Source organism: Panthera uncia, chromosome D1 (genome assembly GCF_023721935.1).
Source record: "Panthera uncia isolate 11264 chromosome D1, Puncia_PCG_1.0, whole genome shotgun sequence".
In the NCBI taxonomy this organism is placed as follows: Eukaryota; Metazoa; Chordata; class Mammalia; order Carnivora; family Felidae; genus Panthera; species Panthera uncia.
This window is the reverse complement of record NC_064808.1, coordinates 39,800,862-39,816,534: the sequence shown is the minus strand read 5'-3', so window position 1 is coordinate 39,816,534 and position 15,673 is coordinate 39,800,862. Positions and strand designations below refer to the sequence as shown.

Here is a 15,673-nt window from a genome sequence, read left to right as displayed (position 1 = left end):
TTGGCTGGGAGTTCATACCCCACATCTGTTTCTCAGCCACATCCTTAGCCCCTGGATCCAATAGCATAGGTCTGGGGAAGGTGAGAGCCCAGTTCTCAAAAGTAGGATCTGTCTGGGCCATGGAGTTGTTTCCTTCTGAGTTGGCCACCTGTCTGCCCTCACCCCACCCAGGCAGCTCGCCCTGCCCTGTGGCCCCTTCATATCTGTACCACTCCCTAAGGCTAAGTGGCATTGGTTGAGCAGCTGAAGAGCTAACATTCAGGAGCTGTCCTCTGACCTCTGACTTCTGACCTCCCTTAGGTCGATGTCACTTGGTTTTACTCAAACTGCCTGACAGACACATGTGGGTGCAACCGGGGTGGTGACTGTGAGTGTTTCTGTGCCAGCGTGTCTGCCTATGCCCACCAGTGCTGTCAGCATGGGGTGGCTGTGGACTGGAGAACCCCACACCTCTGCCGTGAGTATCCAGACCAATCAGCCAAGGTAGGGAGTGGGGACCCCTCTGTGGGCAGGCCCGTGGGGCGCCATCACTCTCTAGTGGCTAGTGTTTATTGAGTACTTGGTATGTTCCAGGCACATCCTCCTCAGCTGGATACAGGTTTGCCTGTATCTTTCATTGAATTTTTGCAAAACCCTATGAAGTAGGACCATTTATTCCTGTTTTACAGTTGGGGAGCAGGTTAGACAGAGGCAGAGATTAAGTAACATGCTCAAGGCCACATAGGTTAGTGGTCAATCCAGGGTTCATCTTCAGATGGTCTGGCTGCAGACCTGTGCCCTTACCCACTCTACCAGAGGAGCGAGGAGCCCCAGGTTTCAGACCCACAGCTGCCATTTGCAAGCTGTGTGGCCTTAACCATTTGCAAATGGCCTTAACAAGTCATTCAGCCTCTCCAGGGCTCAATTTTCTCATCTGAAAAGTAGGAATCGACCTGCCCACCAGCTTCATTGTGAGGATCAAATGGGACAGTGAATGTAAAAGCCCTTTGTCAGCTAACACACACAGGCCCCATCAGAGGCAGCACAAGACATCAGTTTATTTAGCGCAATGGTGGTCTGCAAACGCCCTGGGCTGTCTGCTCCTATCCTGTAAAAATATTTCCAGCATGCATGCATACATATACATAGATGCATGTACATAAATATGCTGTTAGTAGTGTAAATGTATGTCATACAGCAGATATAAAAGTGAATATTTTAAAAATTAAATAAAATATGTAGAAAGTTAAATTATTCATTAACTTATTTTTTATGATCTGTTCCTGCACACCAGTGATCTTCCTGGTGCGTTTATGCCTCACTTTGGGGTGCAGTGGTTATTACACAAGCCCTGGGGCCAGACTCTCTGGGTTAGCGGTCACCAAGTGGGGTGACCTGGGGCATGTTCTTCACACTCTGACTCGTAGTCGAGGGCTGAGGGAACCATACCTGCCTTGCAGGGTGCTGTGAGCTGTCAGTGAGATAACACATGTAAAGCCCTTGGCACAGTGCTCTATGCTATTACTGAGGTCGCTGTCATTTTTTATGGGGACATGGGGCCGGCATGTCCTGAGCCCTGAGAGCTCCAGGCAGGATGACTCGAGGAAGAAGATGGAACAGAATCCGCCTTTGGCCTCCCTTTCATCTGTCCATCTTCCTGTGGACCCTCCCACTGCAGATGCTCTGTGGATGCTCAGTGGTCCTCCCTCTATTCCTCAGATAAAAATCCTTCTTGAAAGAGAAGGGAACACATATTTACAAGTATCTGCTGTGTGCCAGGCCCTGAGCCATCTCCGCGTTAACTCACTTAATCTTTAGGGCTAGAGTGAAATAAAGGACACCTCACCTGGGACACAGATTTAAGGGGCACCAAGATCTCAGTAATGGAGATAAGTCACATTTTAAGGTGATCGTTTTAAAAATTCAAACTTAATGCAAAACTCTCTTCGGCTTTGGTGAACAAAAAGTCAAAGTTTTAAGTAATGACAGGATCAATATTATTGATTTTCCCTTCTGCCTCAGGATCCAGTGTGGCTCGGCAAGGCACTGTCATTGATCCTGTCCTTATTTAAAATTTTTGATATTTTGTTTATCGTGGGTATTTTTGCATTAACTTCAAAAATTTTTAAACGGTGTGTTAAAATACTATATATCTTAATTACTGAGATTTTTGACGCCCTCTTACATTTTGCACCCAAGGTAAGCATTTGCCTTACCCTAGTCCAGACCTCACAAATCTATGGGGCAGATACTAGTGGGGCATTAAATTTCAGAAAGGTTGAGTAACTTGTCCCAGTATGCACAGTTGAAGAGTGAGAGAGATGGAATTTGAACTCAGGTCTGACTTTCCCGGACTATCTCCCGCAGACCTGGTACACACTTGAACCAGAGACTCTGAGATCTAATTCTCTAGTTCAATCTTCTGAGTCAACAAGTGAGGAGAAGTGAGTACTTTCCCATAACCACATGGTGGGTCAATCTGACTGCTAGTGCTCTTTCTAGAGGTCAATGCCAAATGCAGTGGAGTTGGTGGCTCTCTTCAGACCATGCCTACAAGCGAGGGAGAATCCTCCTCAGCCTACCCAAGTGGTTCCTCATGGCCTTGCTTCTGGCTTTAGGTACCCCTGCAAGGTCCCCAGTTTACCCCAATGGACTAAAGAATCCAGGTCTCAGGTCCCAGGGCAATAGGCTGTGGTGCTGGGCTGGGCCACTAGAGGGTGCGCTGAGCACACACTTGGAAGAGCTTGTCAAAACCTGATGGAAACTACACCCAGGGACCTGAAGAAGCCTTGGATCTTAGAGGCCCCTGGTTCCCTTCCACCCAAGGTTCTTGAAATCCCAATATGTACCTTGTGTTTGTATTCCTCCAGGACCTGCTATAAGATTTCTTATTGGAGTTTCCACTTCTTGATTCTAACCTTGCCCTTTGGGACCACACAAAACACACCGTTCTGTCCAACATTCATTCATTCATTCACTCGTTCATTCATTTGATGCATGCTGAGTGCCTACTCTAGGCCAGGTTTTGAGCTTTGTGCTGGGGGTACAGAAAGGAGCCATGGTATTTCCTACACCTTAAGATATATGAATCCGGTGACCATGCCTAAATCTTGGAGTTTGGGAGGCAAGCTAAATCTGGGACAGCTGGGATTGCTAGGGGCCATGGCTCTGTCCATCTGTTCCAGGTTTCTCAAAAAGTCTTTTCTCTCTCTTTCAGCGTATGACTGTGACTTCTTTAACAAAGGTAAGCCCGTCTTCCCCAAGTGGAGTCTGGGGGGCTGAGCCACTGCCAGCCCTGCCCTGATGCCATAACAGCATCAGCCATCCTGAGGCCCTGCTGGCCCCAGAAGAGCTGTGACATGGGGCAGGGGGAGAACCCCACCATGCAGGGAGAACCCAGACAGTGCAGAGACCCACAGGGATGCCCTGGAATTCTGTGCCTAGAAGTTCCTGTGGCCTTTGTCCATAGTCCAGGCTGGGCCAGCTTCCCAGGAGTTGTTCTCACCCAGGATAGCTTCACCAGGAAGTTAAAACCCCATCTGCACAGTGTGCCACCCTGTGGCCTTCACAGTCTAGTTCATCAGGCCCATGGAATATTGTCTTGGGTCTCCTGAAGTTTTGAGTGGCAAAGGCAAATTCAAACTGCTCTTTCTGAGGATGACTGGAGCAAAACCTATAGCTTGGCTTAGACTGTCAGATTCATCTTCAAATTTAGCCAAGGTCCCAGGGTACCAAGATATGCTCCAACTTCTGCATTAGGTAGGGTGAAAACACAGGTCATGACTAAAGACCCAAGGAAGGTTAATGTCCAGCATTAGAGCTCATTACTCAGTTTCATCACTAGGCTCATGGGCAATGGGGTGGGAAGTCAGATCTTGGCAGAGTTAGATGCTTCTCAGGTCCTTGGTATCATTCACATTTGACTTCTGGGCCCAGCTCCATTCTCTCCAGGTACCATGCCATGAGCAGGCCTATGTGGGTATAGGTCCAAGGCTTTGTCCTCAGTTTCCTGCATTATCAGATTTTGGTCTGTCCCGCTGGCAGAGTATAGCAAGTGAAATTGAGGGGGACAGACTAAAGACCAGGATACCAGTCAGGGGGTCTGCGAGAGGAGAGCTGGACCAGAGTAAAGCATGATAGTGCAGTGACTACAGGCCCTCCAAAATGTTAGCCCTTAGGGACTCCTGATGGCCAGGGGCTTCCTCCTGGCTATGAGGAATCTTTCTTTATAGGAATGAATCTGAAATAGGAGACTTGCAGTCCCTGGGACAGGCAAGGTCTGTCTGACATCAGGCAAAGACATTTCAGCAAGATAGCTCTGAGCAGAGTTTTCTCCCTTCTGTGGCATTTTCGGTGGCAGTAACTGGCAAAGGACAAGCTGTTTCTAGCATCCTCCGCCCACTCACCCACCCACCCATCCATTCCTTGCTCTGCTCTTCTACCAACATTTTCTCTGGTCCAGGCCCTTGCTGGGTGTTGGGGAATCAGTGGTCAATGAGGCCTGTCACAGTAGCGTGTTGGCCCATGCTGGCTCTCTAAAACCACTGTGTACTCCTAACTCCACATTCAGTCCATAGTTTGAAACTGACCACTGGCATGAGTATTCACGCCATGGAAATCAGCGAACGCTACAGATTGGGGTTTTGTTTGTTTGTTTGAAAGCTTATTGTCAGGCATTTAGTAGCACAGTGCTGCCCATTTCCCATCTGGTCCAGGAGACAGACATGGACCCTCCATCATGAGCCTCATCATAAGAGCTGTGATCAGTGTGTGCCATACTCCGAGGGCTGGGGGAGAGCAGAGGAGGAGGGATGACGTTTGTGTGTGGCGGGAGAGGGTGCAGGGAGAGCTTCGCCAAGGAGGTGACATTTGAGCTGGGCCCCAAAGGTTGAGTAGGCGTTTGCCAGGCACAAAACAGGGAGGACTATTCTGAGTGGGCAGGATAGCATGAGGAGAGGCATGAGGTAGAACACAGCACAGCTTTTTCAAGGAAGAGCCAGAGAAGTTCAGTGTGGCCGGGCAAGGGTGTGAGGAGGTAGGCGGGGGTCCCTGAATTCAGTCTGGGCTCTTGGATTCTATCCTGACGGCAATGGGGAGCCATGGATGAGTCCCAGCAGGGAGTGTGACTAGAAAAGTGACTCAGACACCTGTGGGGAGGCAGCACTGGAAGCCAAGGGACACACCAGAGGCAGGGAAGTTGGTTATAAGATTATTGCCAGTTGTCTAGGAAACCCCATGGCCCTTTCCAACCTATACCAACAACTGTAGGCACCTAAGGGACACAAAAATGACACTTTGAGATAAGTAGGTAAACACTAATGTTGAGCCCAAGACTTCCTGGCCTTCCCTCAGGCCTTGCGTGGGCAGAGACCAGGTCTGATGTTAAGTATCAGAGATGACCCTGAATAGAGCAGTGGCTGTGGGACCGGCTCACGGAGAGACATTTGGTGGTGGTAGGTGGGCAGAGGTCTCCCATGGGTGGCCTTGTTCTCAGGCTTCTTGTGAAATTGTTCAGGCACTGTGCAGAGGGGCATTTCCCATCAGGGACTGACAGCCTGGAGTTTACTTCCCTTCTTGTGGAATCGAGCTCCCTGGGATCTGGGGTGAGGGAAGCGACCAAGAGTAGCTCTCTTGCACCCTCTCTTTTCCCCACCTTTGGCAGGATGGGAGGTGGGCAAAGGCCCAGGGAGGCAGGGCTCACGACTGGGCCCATTCTCTCCAGCACTAGGTAAGGGTCCCTACCAACTGGCCAGCTTGGCAGGCGGCAGTGTCCTGGTAGCCACCAAGGCTGCAGGCGGTGCCATAGTCCTAGTGAGTGCAGAGGACGTGGCTCCAGGGGACATTGTGAACTTCCTGCTGACAGCTGCACTATACAAGGCCAAGGCTCACGGTAAGGCCTATCTCTAACCCCACCCCGGCCCTTGGTGGAGGGAGGCAGTTGCCAGAGGAGGGGAGGATGTTGAGGCCCTAAGCAATCTGCAGTAGCTGAAGAAAAGTGGGGCTTGGACAGGTGCCCCTTTCCCAGTTGAGACAGCCTTTTGGGTCAGCCTGTTAGTCTCTTCAAAGAGGTGCCTTCCCTCTTCTCCCTGGAAAAAACAGGGAGGCCAAGGTCCTGATGTACCTTTGTACCTTGCTTTACGTCATTGCCTGTCGTACTCCAGAAAACCCTGGTGGCGACAACTGCTACCTCCTCTCTCTCTCCTCCTCCCCTCCTTCCTGCCCTCAGTCCTCTTTCCCTTCTCCTCCTCCTCCTCCTCTTCTTCCCTCTCCACCCCCATCTTTTCCTGCTTCTCCTTCTCTTCCTCTTCCCTTCCATCCTTGAGACTGGATAGACTTCAAGTGCCAGAGGGGAGCTGGCTGATGTACTGACTCCAGGGGGCTTTCTTCTGTGAATGGAGGCGCAGGCTCTTGATTTGCTCAGGTTACGATCCTGAATTCTGGGCTGGCAGGTTACACAGACTGGGACACACCTGGAACCAGCTGCAGCCTCCCAGGTCTCAGAAGGTCTGCAGACCGGACAAGCTTAGCTTTAGCGGGCATTGCCCTCCCTTAGGAGTTCGGTAATGTTTGAGGAGTGGCAGGAATCTTGCCTGGTGCAGAGAGACCCCTGGATGGTATTTTTGCTGGGCCCTGGGCCAGCCAAGGCCTCAGATGAACCAGTGCTAGGAAGTCTTTTCTTTGGCCATTTGTGTGTGTCCCAGTGTGCACGGTCACTGTGATCAGCATTTCTACCCCCGCATCCTGCTGGCCCCATCTAGTCAGTATCTTCCCAACCACAGGGATGGTCCATGCAGCCTGTCCTGGCATCAGCTGGAGCCATGAACCAAGATGCTTCTCAGAGAGTCCATCCCAATCTAAGGATTTAAGTTCTCAGATTCTCAGGGTCTGCTGTTTATCTAGTTAGGAGAACCTTTCCCCACACCCTCATCCTTGCCTCCCTTCCTCATGCCCTCCCGCCCTTTCACTGGGCCCTATTCCCAGGCCAGACACAGAGCTGGGTGCTGGGGCATCAGGGATGGAAAAGACACATCCCTGCCCACCAGAAGTCCACAGTCCCATCCAGGAGAGAGACATGACATGATCAAAGGCAGTTAACAATGTCTGTGGGAACACTTGGGAGGAGCCCCTAACGCAGTCTTGGGGAGTCAGGAGAGGCTTCTTAGAGTAAGTGGTGTTCCCTTGAGAGGTGGGAAGAAGCCAGAGAGGGACTTGTAAGCTGGGCTCAGGAGCTGGGCTTTTATTCTGAGGGCAGTGGGGAGCCATGGAAGGGCTTTCAGGAGGAGAGAGACACTCCAGCTCCTGCCCAGCCCCAGGCACAGCTGTGGGTGATGTTCATGGGGGTGTGAGCCAGGGGTACAGTAGGAGGTGCCAAGAGGAATCACGTCACCGCACAAGGAAGCCTGGGACTGGGCCACCCACCACCACCCAAAAGAGAGCACCCCCTCCCTAAACGTTCCTAATCCCCAGGTCCGTGTGTGGTCCTATTTAAAGAAGGGTGTCTTACAACCTTCTAGGTGCAGTAGGTCATCTGCTTAGTGGGCACTTTCTGTTCTCCATTCAATATGTTAGTGCAGTAAGAAGTAGTCCAGAGGGGGCGATGATTTTCCAATGGTTTTATGGGCATGTTAAGCAGAACCCCAGGGTAGCCTGTCCTTGGAGAACATCACTGTGGACAGGATTCCCCAGAGTGAAGAGGCTGTGAAGCCCAGCCTCCACCTCAGTCAGGCCTGGGTCTCCTGGGCAGGTGGGAGCAGGGCCCAGTAAGGACCCAGGTCCCCACACCTACCCTATCCTGTGCTCCTTCCCTTATACTGTACCCAGGGTACTGGACAGCAGAAGAGAATGTGCCTTCTAGGTGAGATCTGGGGCGGCTGCATGGAAGTGTCCTTTGAACTGGGCCTTGAATGGTGGAAAAGATTATCATGGGAAGAAATGGAGAGCAGAAAAAGTCACAGAGGGGAAGACTCAGCAATCATTCAGGCCTGAGCCTGTCACTCTTGGGAGTTTTGATGTCCTGTAGAATATATTAAAGGGACACAAGTCATAGCCTGGTGTATCACCGGGGAGGGTCGATTTGACTTGAAGATTTAGGGAGGAGGTTCCTTATTTATTAATAATAGTAGCTCACCCTGCTGTAGCACTTACCATGCGCTGGACACTATTCTCGGTGCTTCATACATACCAACTCATTTAGACCTCACGGCAGTTTTAGGAGGTAAGGTGCTGTTGTTTTCCCAAGTTACAGATGCGAGAACTGCGGCCCAGAGAAGTTAGGAAATTCACCCAAAGGTGCGTCACTCGTTAGTGACAGCAGCCAGTACTTCATCTGAACTGCTGTGCCATGCTGCCTCCCAAACACAGATGTAAAAAGAAATAAAATTGAGCGCCTGGGAGGTAGAAGTCACTTGAATGCTTCAGGTAAAACACAAGACTTTTTACCTCAGGGTCTGCATTCCAGCCTCTCCTCTGTTAAGAGGACTTAAATGGTTGAGAACTTTGATCTAGGCTGAGAGCAGCCTTCACAAAGAAGGAGGGCAAGTCCCCGAGAGGGAAAGTGCCTTGCCTGAGGTCACACCGAGAACAGGGCTGGGCTGGAACACAGCACCCTACCCCTCTGTGCTGCCCTGGGCCAGCTCCTGGATCCCATCCCTGGGGCTGACGGTGCAGAGGTTAAGATCCTGGGCTCTGGCCTTAGCCTGCCTGGGCTCCTAATCCTGCCTCCCTCGTCCACCATCGGTGTGACTCTGGGCCTCGCTTTCCTCATCTGTAAAATGGGAACAACAATATCATCTCCTTCTAACCTCTTATAGATTTTACTTGTTTATTATGTTTGTCCTCCTCCCACTTGAATATAAGCTCCATCCCGGCAGGGATTTTTGTTGGTTTGTTTTTTCTTTTCCCCGTTGTGCCTAGAACAGAGCCTGGCACATGAAGGGCCCTCAGAAAACATGAGCTGCTGAATGAATGAATTTGCCACCTCCCAGGGCGCTCTTGGAATTTAATAAACCAGCAGGTAGAGGGCTTGCTTAGCATTGTGTCTGGCACATAGGCATTGGTACATAGCAGTTGTTGTTATTACTGTTAACTATGAATCCTTCGTCCATGTGCCTCCTGTCTTCTCACAGCTGCTCAGGGAGGTGTAACAGGAGCTACATGGGCGGGAAGGGAAGACACACGAAGCCCCACGCTAGGTCTTTCACATACACTGTATTGTTTATCCCTCACAAGAGCCTAGGCACGTCAAGTCACTAGCCCACAAGGCAGCCGGCTGTGGCGGGCCGGGACTCCTGGACACCTGCTTGTGGATTTGGGGGCTGACAAAACCTGCAGGGCCCTGTGCAGGGGGTTATGCACCCAGAAACAAGCCCTACTTTCTAGAAATGGGCCTTTATGGACACAGGAGAGAGGACAGCGGAGACCAATCGTAGGACTCAGAGCAAGCCCCTTCTCCTCTCGGGTTCACTATTTTCCCATCTGTGGCTTGGACTCGACATACCCCTCAGTCTGCCAGCTCTGACCATCTGGGATTCTGTGTGAAGCAGGACCGAGGTGGGGTCCCTGAAACCTGGCAAATCCCCAAACCCCAGCCTGGCCAGTAGAATGTGACTCCTCCGGGGCGGCCGTTTCTGTCAGTCTATTCCCTGCTGCATCCCTAGCATCTAGAATTTCTCCTGGCACACAGAGTGTCCTCAAAATGTTTGCAGAGGGAGAAAGGGAGGAGGGAAGGAAGGTGGGAGGAAGACACCTCCCCGAGGTTTGGCAGCTGGCAGCTTCTCTAACCTTCCACTTCCCTCAGGGAGAGGTGGGGTGCACAGAGGGGCAGCCAGCAGGCAGAAGTCGGTGGGCAGGCATGGAGGAGCAGGGCCCAGCTAATCCACAGGGCGTGTTGCTGTCCTGAGTCTCTGAGGTTCTGCGCCCCATCTGGACCCGTCTCTGCGCTCACCTTACCCACCTGGCTCTTTGCAGACCCGGACGTGGTATCCCTGGAGGCAGCGGACAGACCCAACTTCTTCCTCCATGTCACAGCCAATGGGTCTGTGGAGCTGGCTAAGTGGCAGGGCAACGTTGCCTTCCACCACCATGCCTCCTTCTCACTGCACCGGGGGACGTGGCAGGCCGGCCTAGTGGCCCTAGAGTCACTGGCAGAGCCTGGGTCCTTCCTTTATGTGTTGGGGCCCACGCTGGTCCTGCGGCTGTATGAGCACACAGAGGTGTTCCGCCGGGGCACGTTCTTCCGCCTTCTAGGTAGGTGTCCCCCCTGCCATCACCCTCAGCCCCTCATCAGACTGCCCTTCCCACCCTCTCGCACCACACCCTTCCAATCACCCTCAAGAGGCAGAATTCCCACTCTCCTGGCTCAGGGAGACCACCCTTGGGTGCTGCCCCTGAGATGGGATGTGGCCCAACCTTCATGTTGATGGCCTAGGGAGCCTGTGGGCAGTGGGGCTTGGGGCCCAGCCAGCTTCCTGGGTCCTGCCTACACCCACAGGCCGATTACATGGTCTAAAAATAGGGCAGCCTTTGTGGAAGGGAGGCAAGAAGTGCTCCTGGCCACAGCTTGCGTAGCCCACTGGCTCAGGTTTCTTGCTGATGGGGACACATGCTGGCCCTGTGCTTTCAAAGACCGCCCCCCTGGGGCACCAGGCTGAGGATCCAGCAGTCTCCCTCTCCCCCGTGGCAGTAATGGGGCAGCTCCACACCCTTTCTAACGGAGACCAATAGGTTCCAGACCTTTGCCATCCCCCTGCCAGGTGGGTCTGCCCCCAAATGCTTGATCACTGCCTAATCCCTGGAGGAAGTGATCACAATTTCTCTACCACTTCAGGCAGACCTCTGTGTCCTGCATGTGGAGATGTATGTTTGTATCTGTGAGGGCACCTCATGCCACATGAATGGATCCATTTACATACATTCATAAATGTATCTCCAGCCAGCCTCCTCATTTATCACCTCCCCTACAAACCAGGCCTGGGCCAGCTCGTTGTTACATTCAGCGGTCATCTGTAGAGTCCACCAATGAACCCCACCCAGGACAGATTCATCACTGGCTGTAATGGCAGAGCTTGTGTCCCTTTCTGGAAGACAGAGTGGAATGAACGCAGGCTTTGAAGCCAGACAGCCTTGGGTTCAAATCCTGACCCTAGTTCTTGGCACTTGGAGGAGAGCTCCCCACCATCCAACTCTGTACAATGGGAATATTTGCCTCATAAAATTGCTGTGAGGATTGATTGCATCTTGCGGGTTTTGCTCTGGGCCTGGCTTATAGTAGGTGCTCCCCAAATGTAAGGTCTCAGTTCAGGTCTTAAGGATCTTAGAAAAGCAGATTTTCTCCACAGTCATCAGCGGTGTGGGGAAAGGGAGTCGGAAAGGGGCTGCTCCCTCTGGCCTGTTGCAGATCCCACCCACATCTTCCTGCTCAAGCCATGGTTTCAGAGACCAGTCACTTCTGCTAAGATGGTCTGGGGTCTTGTCTGCCTCTGAGTCTCCCATTGCCCAGACTTCCTCTGAGGATTCCTCATCTGTCACACTGGCCACAGGACATTTTCTGAGGAAATCTCTTCCGGGAGAGTTTAATTTTCCCAGCATCTTCTGTGCCTCAGTTTCCTCACCCATAAAATGGGGGGTAAAGATAGTGCTACGTCACAGGATTATTGTGGGGAAATACTTGTGAGATGTTGAATGTCACATTTGGTGCTGTTCAAGAGTTGGCTGTTGTTTTTGTTATTATTACTATTAATAGCCACCAAGGTCCCAGGGGTGCAGAGCAAGCCTGGCCATCAAGGTCCCAGAGTGGCAGAGCAGCCTTATGGGGAGATCAGAGGTCCCAGCCTTCTCTTTGGCTAACCCTCAAAGCCCAGCTACAACTGCCTGCTCTATAGTGCCCTGCCCTGGGCTTCTTAGCCCCTACACCAAACTCCCAGAGCCCTATCCCAAAGATCCCCCAGGCACCGACCCCGACTCTCAGGAATACAAACTTCCCCTTAGGTTGACTTTTATTTTAGTATATGCTGTCTTATTTTATTTTTCTTTACTTTTCCTACATGCGTCCATTTGTCTCTTCCATGCAGCAGGGTGGGGATGGGCTGAGCTAGGATTACCTCTGTGTTCTGTCACCTGACCCTGAGCTGGTGCCCAGTCTCACTCAGTCTCAGCACTTGGGGCGGGTTGCCTTTCCAGATGCCAAGCCCTCAGGGGCTGCCTACCCCATCTGTGAGTGGCACTACGATGCTTGTGCCAGCCCCTGCTTCCGAACCTGCCGGGACCCACAGGCAGCTAGCTGCCAGGATGTGCCCAGGTGAGGGGGTATGGAGTCAAGGTGTATACATCACTGATTTGAGCACACACACGTGTAAATGGGCATGTAGTCTGACGGCATAGGCATGAGCACGTCCTGAGGTGTATATGTGTGCTTCCACATACTTGTGAATGCATGTTTCGTGTGCCGTGTGTATGGGGACGTGCATATCAGAGCAAACCTGACTTACGCGGGTATGTGTGAATATTGATTTGTGCATGATGTGCATAGAGCTGGGCCCTGTGTGTGTCTGTGGGCTCTACACAGCTGTGTGTATGTGCATGTATGTGAGATGCATGTGTCTGGATGTTGGTGCAGCTGTGTGTGCGTGAAGGTGTATGCGCTGATGTTTTGACATTCTGTGTGAATGCTTTCGAGTCTTGCTGGCGTAACAATGTGCCTAAATGCAGACACTTGTGAGCATGTGTGAGTGTGTGCACAAGTATGTGCATAACCAGGCCTTTTTCGTGTTTCCCTCTTGGTCTGAGGAGAAGGTGTGTGCAAAAGTGTTCAACATGCATGTTTGGGTATATGTGCTCCTGTACACAGTGTCTCTGGAGGTTCATGTCATGTGTGCCATAAGGAGGGATGAAGCGGTGCTCAATCTTAGTGAAAAGAGTCGATGCCCTTCATATTTCAGACTGCTAACTGGCTCCCTGCTCTGTCTTCAGGGTAGAAGGCTGTGTACCTGCATGTCCCACCCCCAAGGTCCTGGATGAAGTCACACAGAGATGTGTCTACCTGGAGGACTGTGAGTGGCCTAGATTTCTCATCCCCCCCCCCCCCACTCAGATTTCCTGTAAATCTCCACAGTCGCCTTGCAATCATGCCCAGAGCCTCCAGGTCCCTGAAGAAGCAGCATCAGTATTGGGGCCTCTGGAAGAGACCCTGGAGTAGGCAGGGACCTCATTCAGTCCATTCTCCCCATGGTACAGAGAGAAAAATGAAGCCCAGAGTGGGGAAGGGACTGGCTTGAGATCAGGCAGTAAGAACATGGTACAGACAAACTTAGGCCTGAGGTCTGTTGGCTCTGAGCTCAGGTTTTGGGGCAAGAGTCCAAGGTTTGACTTTGGACTTGAATCCAAGCTCAAGTATGGGGCAGAGTCCAGACCTGCTGACTTCTGGGAGTCATCCAGTGCCATGCGGCAGAGGCCCCTGGGTTGGTCAGGCAGCCTGGCTGGACATTGGAAGCTGCCTTCCCCCATGTTCACCTGAATCGCTGGTTCCAGAGCCCTGTTTTTTTTTTAACATCCCTGCCCAGTGAAGACTCCCGGGGGCAACAGGCACTTCTGAGCTTCTTCTCTCTCTGCCCCAGGTGTGGAACCCATGGTTTTGGGTCCCACAGAACCTCTTGGCAATGAGACCCTGCCTCCCAGTCAAGAGCTGCCCACTCCCAGTGACAAGGAGCTGCAGTTTCCACAGGAAGCTCCCGGGGGCCCCTCCCACAAGCCAGCGCTCACTCCAGCTGCCCCACTCACCACAGCCCTGAACCCACCCTTGGTAGCTACTCAGGGGCCAATGCTGTCTCCAGGCCCCACACAGCCCACTCTGCAGCAGCCGCTGGAGGTCACTGCATCTAACCTCCCTGTCCGCCCCACAGAGGCCCCGGCCAGCAAGGGACTGACTGCCAGCCACCTGGCCACCTCCCCTGCCCCAGAATCCTCATCCCTCTCCCTTTCACAGCAGACTCCCACACCTAGCATAGGACCAAGTGCTATGAAGACGACTAGGGTGACTCTGACCTTTGCAGGGAGCCCCAACATCACAGTCTCCTCCCGGTCACCCCCTGCACCTCGCTTCCCACTCATGACCAAAGCTGTGACAGTCCCAGGCCCTGGCTCCTTGACTATTAAGACCACGCCCCTCCAGCCCTTCCCAAGCCTAGAGTTGCCTGCAAGTTCCCCCTCCAGACCTGTGGCTTCCCCTGCAGTGACCTCCAGGCCCCTCACTTCCTCGGGATCCCACAAGGCTTTGCTGACACCTGCAATAACAGAGGCCACGAACAGGACAGGGATCCCTCAGCCCATGCAGGCCCAGAGCGTTTCTAGTCCCAGCAGCCCCCTGGCTGAGGCTAGAACAGAAGCAGAACAGATTCCTGTTAGTCCTCTGGCAACCAAGAGAGTAGAGATGGAGCCACCGACAGAGAAGCAACCTGGGCCCGGCCAGCCCCCGGGTATCCCACCATCCTCACTTCCAAGCCCCTTCCCCACTGCCCCACTCCACCCTGCCTGGCACACCACCACAGCCACCAGGCTTCCAGCTCCACCCCCAAAGACTCCAGCTGCCACCAGCCAGTCCACAGTTGCTCACGGGCTGGGGGTCACACCCTTCGTGTCTCTGGACTCAACTCGGCCACCCCAGCTCCTCTCTGGCCTGCCTCTCGATACCAGCCTGCCCTTGGCCAAGGTGGGCACATCTGCCCCAGTGGCCACGCCCGGGTCCAAGGGTTCTGTCACCACCCCTGTGCTCCCACAGCAGCAGGCCACATCTCCTCCTATGGCCACAACTCCACCTGCTCAGACACTCAGCTCAGCACCTCCTCTCACCCCCGCTGTGGGCCAGGTAGACCTGCCCCATCACATAACCCCTCAGGCAGTAGGCACGGCACCAGGCCTGTTTCTGGGAGCCACATTGCCAGCCTCTGGAGTCGTGGCCATGGCTGAGGGGGCAGCCTCTACAGTATCTGTTGCCCCACAAAAAAGCACCGCAGAGAAGATGGCCATCCTATCCAAGCAAGTGTCTCTGCCCACCAGGATACATGGCTCTGCCCAGGGGGGGCCCACAGAACTCACACCTGCTGTGGCCCACACTCTTGCTACCTTGGCACCTGAGGCTGACGTCCCCTGGGCCGGCACAGTGCCACTGGTGCCTACATCCTATCCCCTGAGCCGAGTCTCGGCCAGGACCGCCTCCCGAGAGAGCGCACTGGTTCTGCTCCCTCAGCTGCCCGAGGCCCATGGAACCTCGGCTGGACCTCGGCTCCCAGCAGAGCTGGAGGCAGAGGCCACCACCAAGCAGTCTGGGCGCTCGGCCCCAGCCCAGAGCATCGCAGCGAGTTCGGCAGAGACCTTGACAACCACCACTGAGGACAGCACATCTGCCACCTGTGTCGTGAGTGACTTGTCAGGCCCCCCATATGTGGACACTCCATGTGTCTCTCCTCCTGTGCCCCCTGGCTGGGACACCATCATGCCGTTACATTCCTCATGGCCTGCTCCTGCTTCTCCTTCACTGGCTGCCAGGCTGAAAGATGGGGCTTCAGTCACCCCCCTCACCCTTGCCCCACACTCTGGAGCCTGACAGGTTCTCCAGTCTCCTCTGGGCCCCCGATGTCATAGTAGAGTCCGACCATTCCCCTAGGGCTGATTGGATGACTTAGCATGACATCCAGAGCATGAC

The 15,673-nt window shown here is 53.2% G+C and overlaps 2 protein-coding genes across 2 annotated transcripts in view; both read left to right on the top strand.

Annotated features, from left to right (window-relative positions):
* The window catches only part of LOC125913211 (L-lactate dehydrogenase A chain), a 968,541-nt gene that overhangs the window by 299,430 nt on the left and 653,438 nt on the right, over nucleotides 1–15,673 (top strand). The gene's annotated exons all lie outside the window — the stretch shown is intronic.
* OTOG (otogelin) overlaps nucleotides 1–15,673 on the top strand; it is a 91,114-nt gene that overhangs the window by 44,467 nt on the left and 30,974 nt on the right. Inside the window, exons 29-35 of the mRNA XM_049639960.1 lie at nucleotides 301–457; nucleotides 3,197–3,223; nucleotides 5,702–5,869; nucleotides 9,946–10,224; nucleotides 12,157–12,274; nucleotides 12,946–13,025; nucleotides 13,590–15,385. Of these exons, the coding sequence (XP_049495917.1) occupies nucleotides 301–457; nucleotides 3,197–3,223; nucleotides 5,702–5,869; nucleotides 9,946–10,224; nucleotides 12,157–12,274; nucleotides 12,946–13,025; nucleotides 13,590–15,385 (2,625 nt within the window). The remainder of the gene's footprint in view (nucleotides 1–300; nucleotides 458–3,196; nucleotides 3,224–5,701; nucleotides 5,870–9,945; nucleotides 10,225–12,156; nucleotides 12,275–12,945; nucleotides 13,026–13,589; nucleotides 15,386–15,673) is intronic.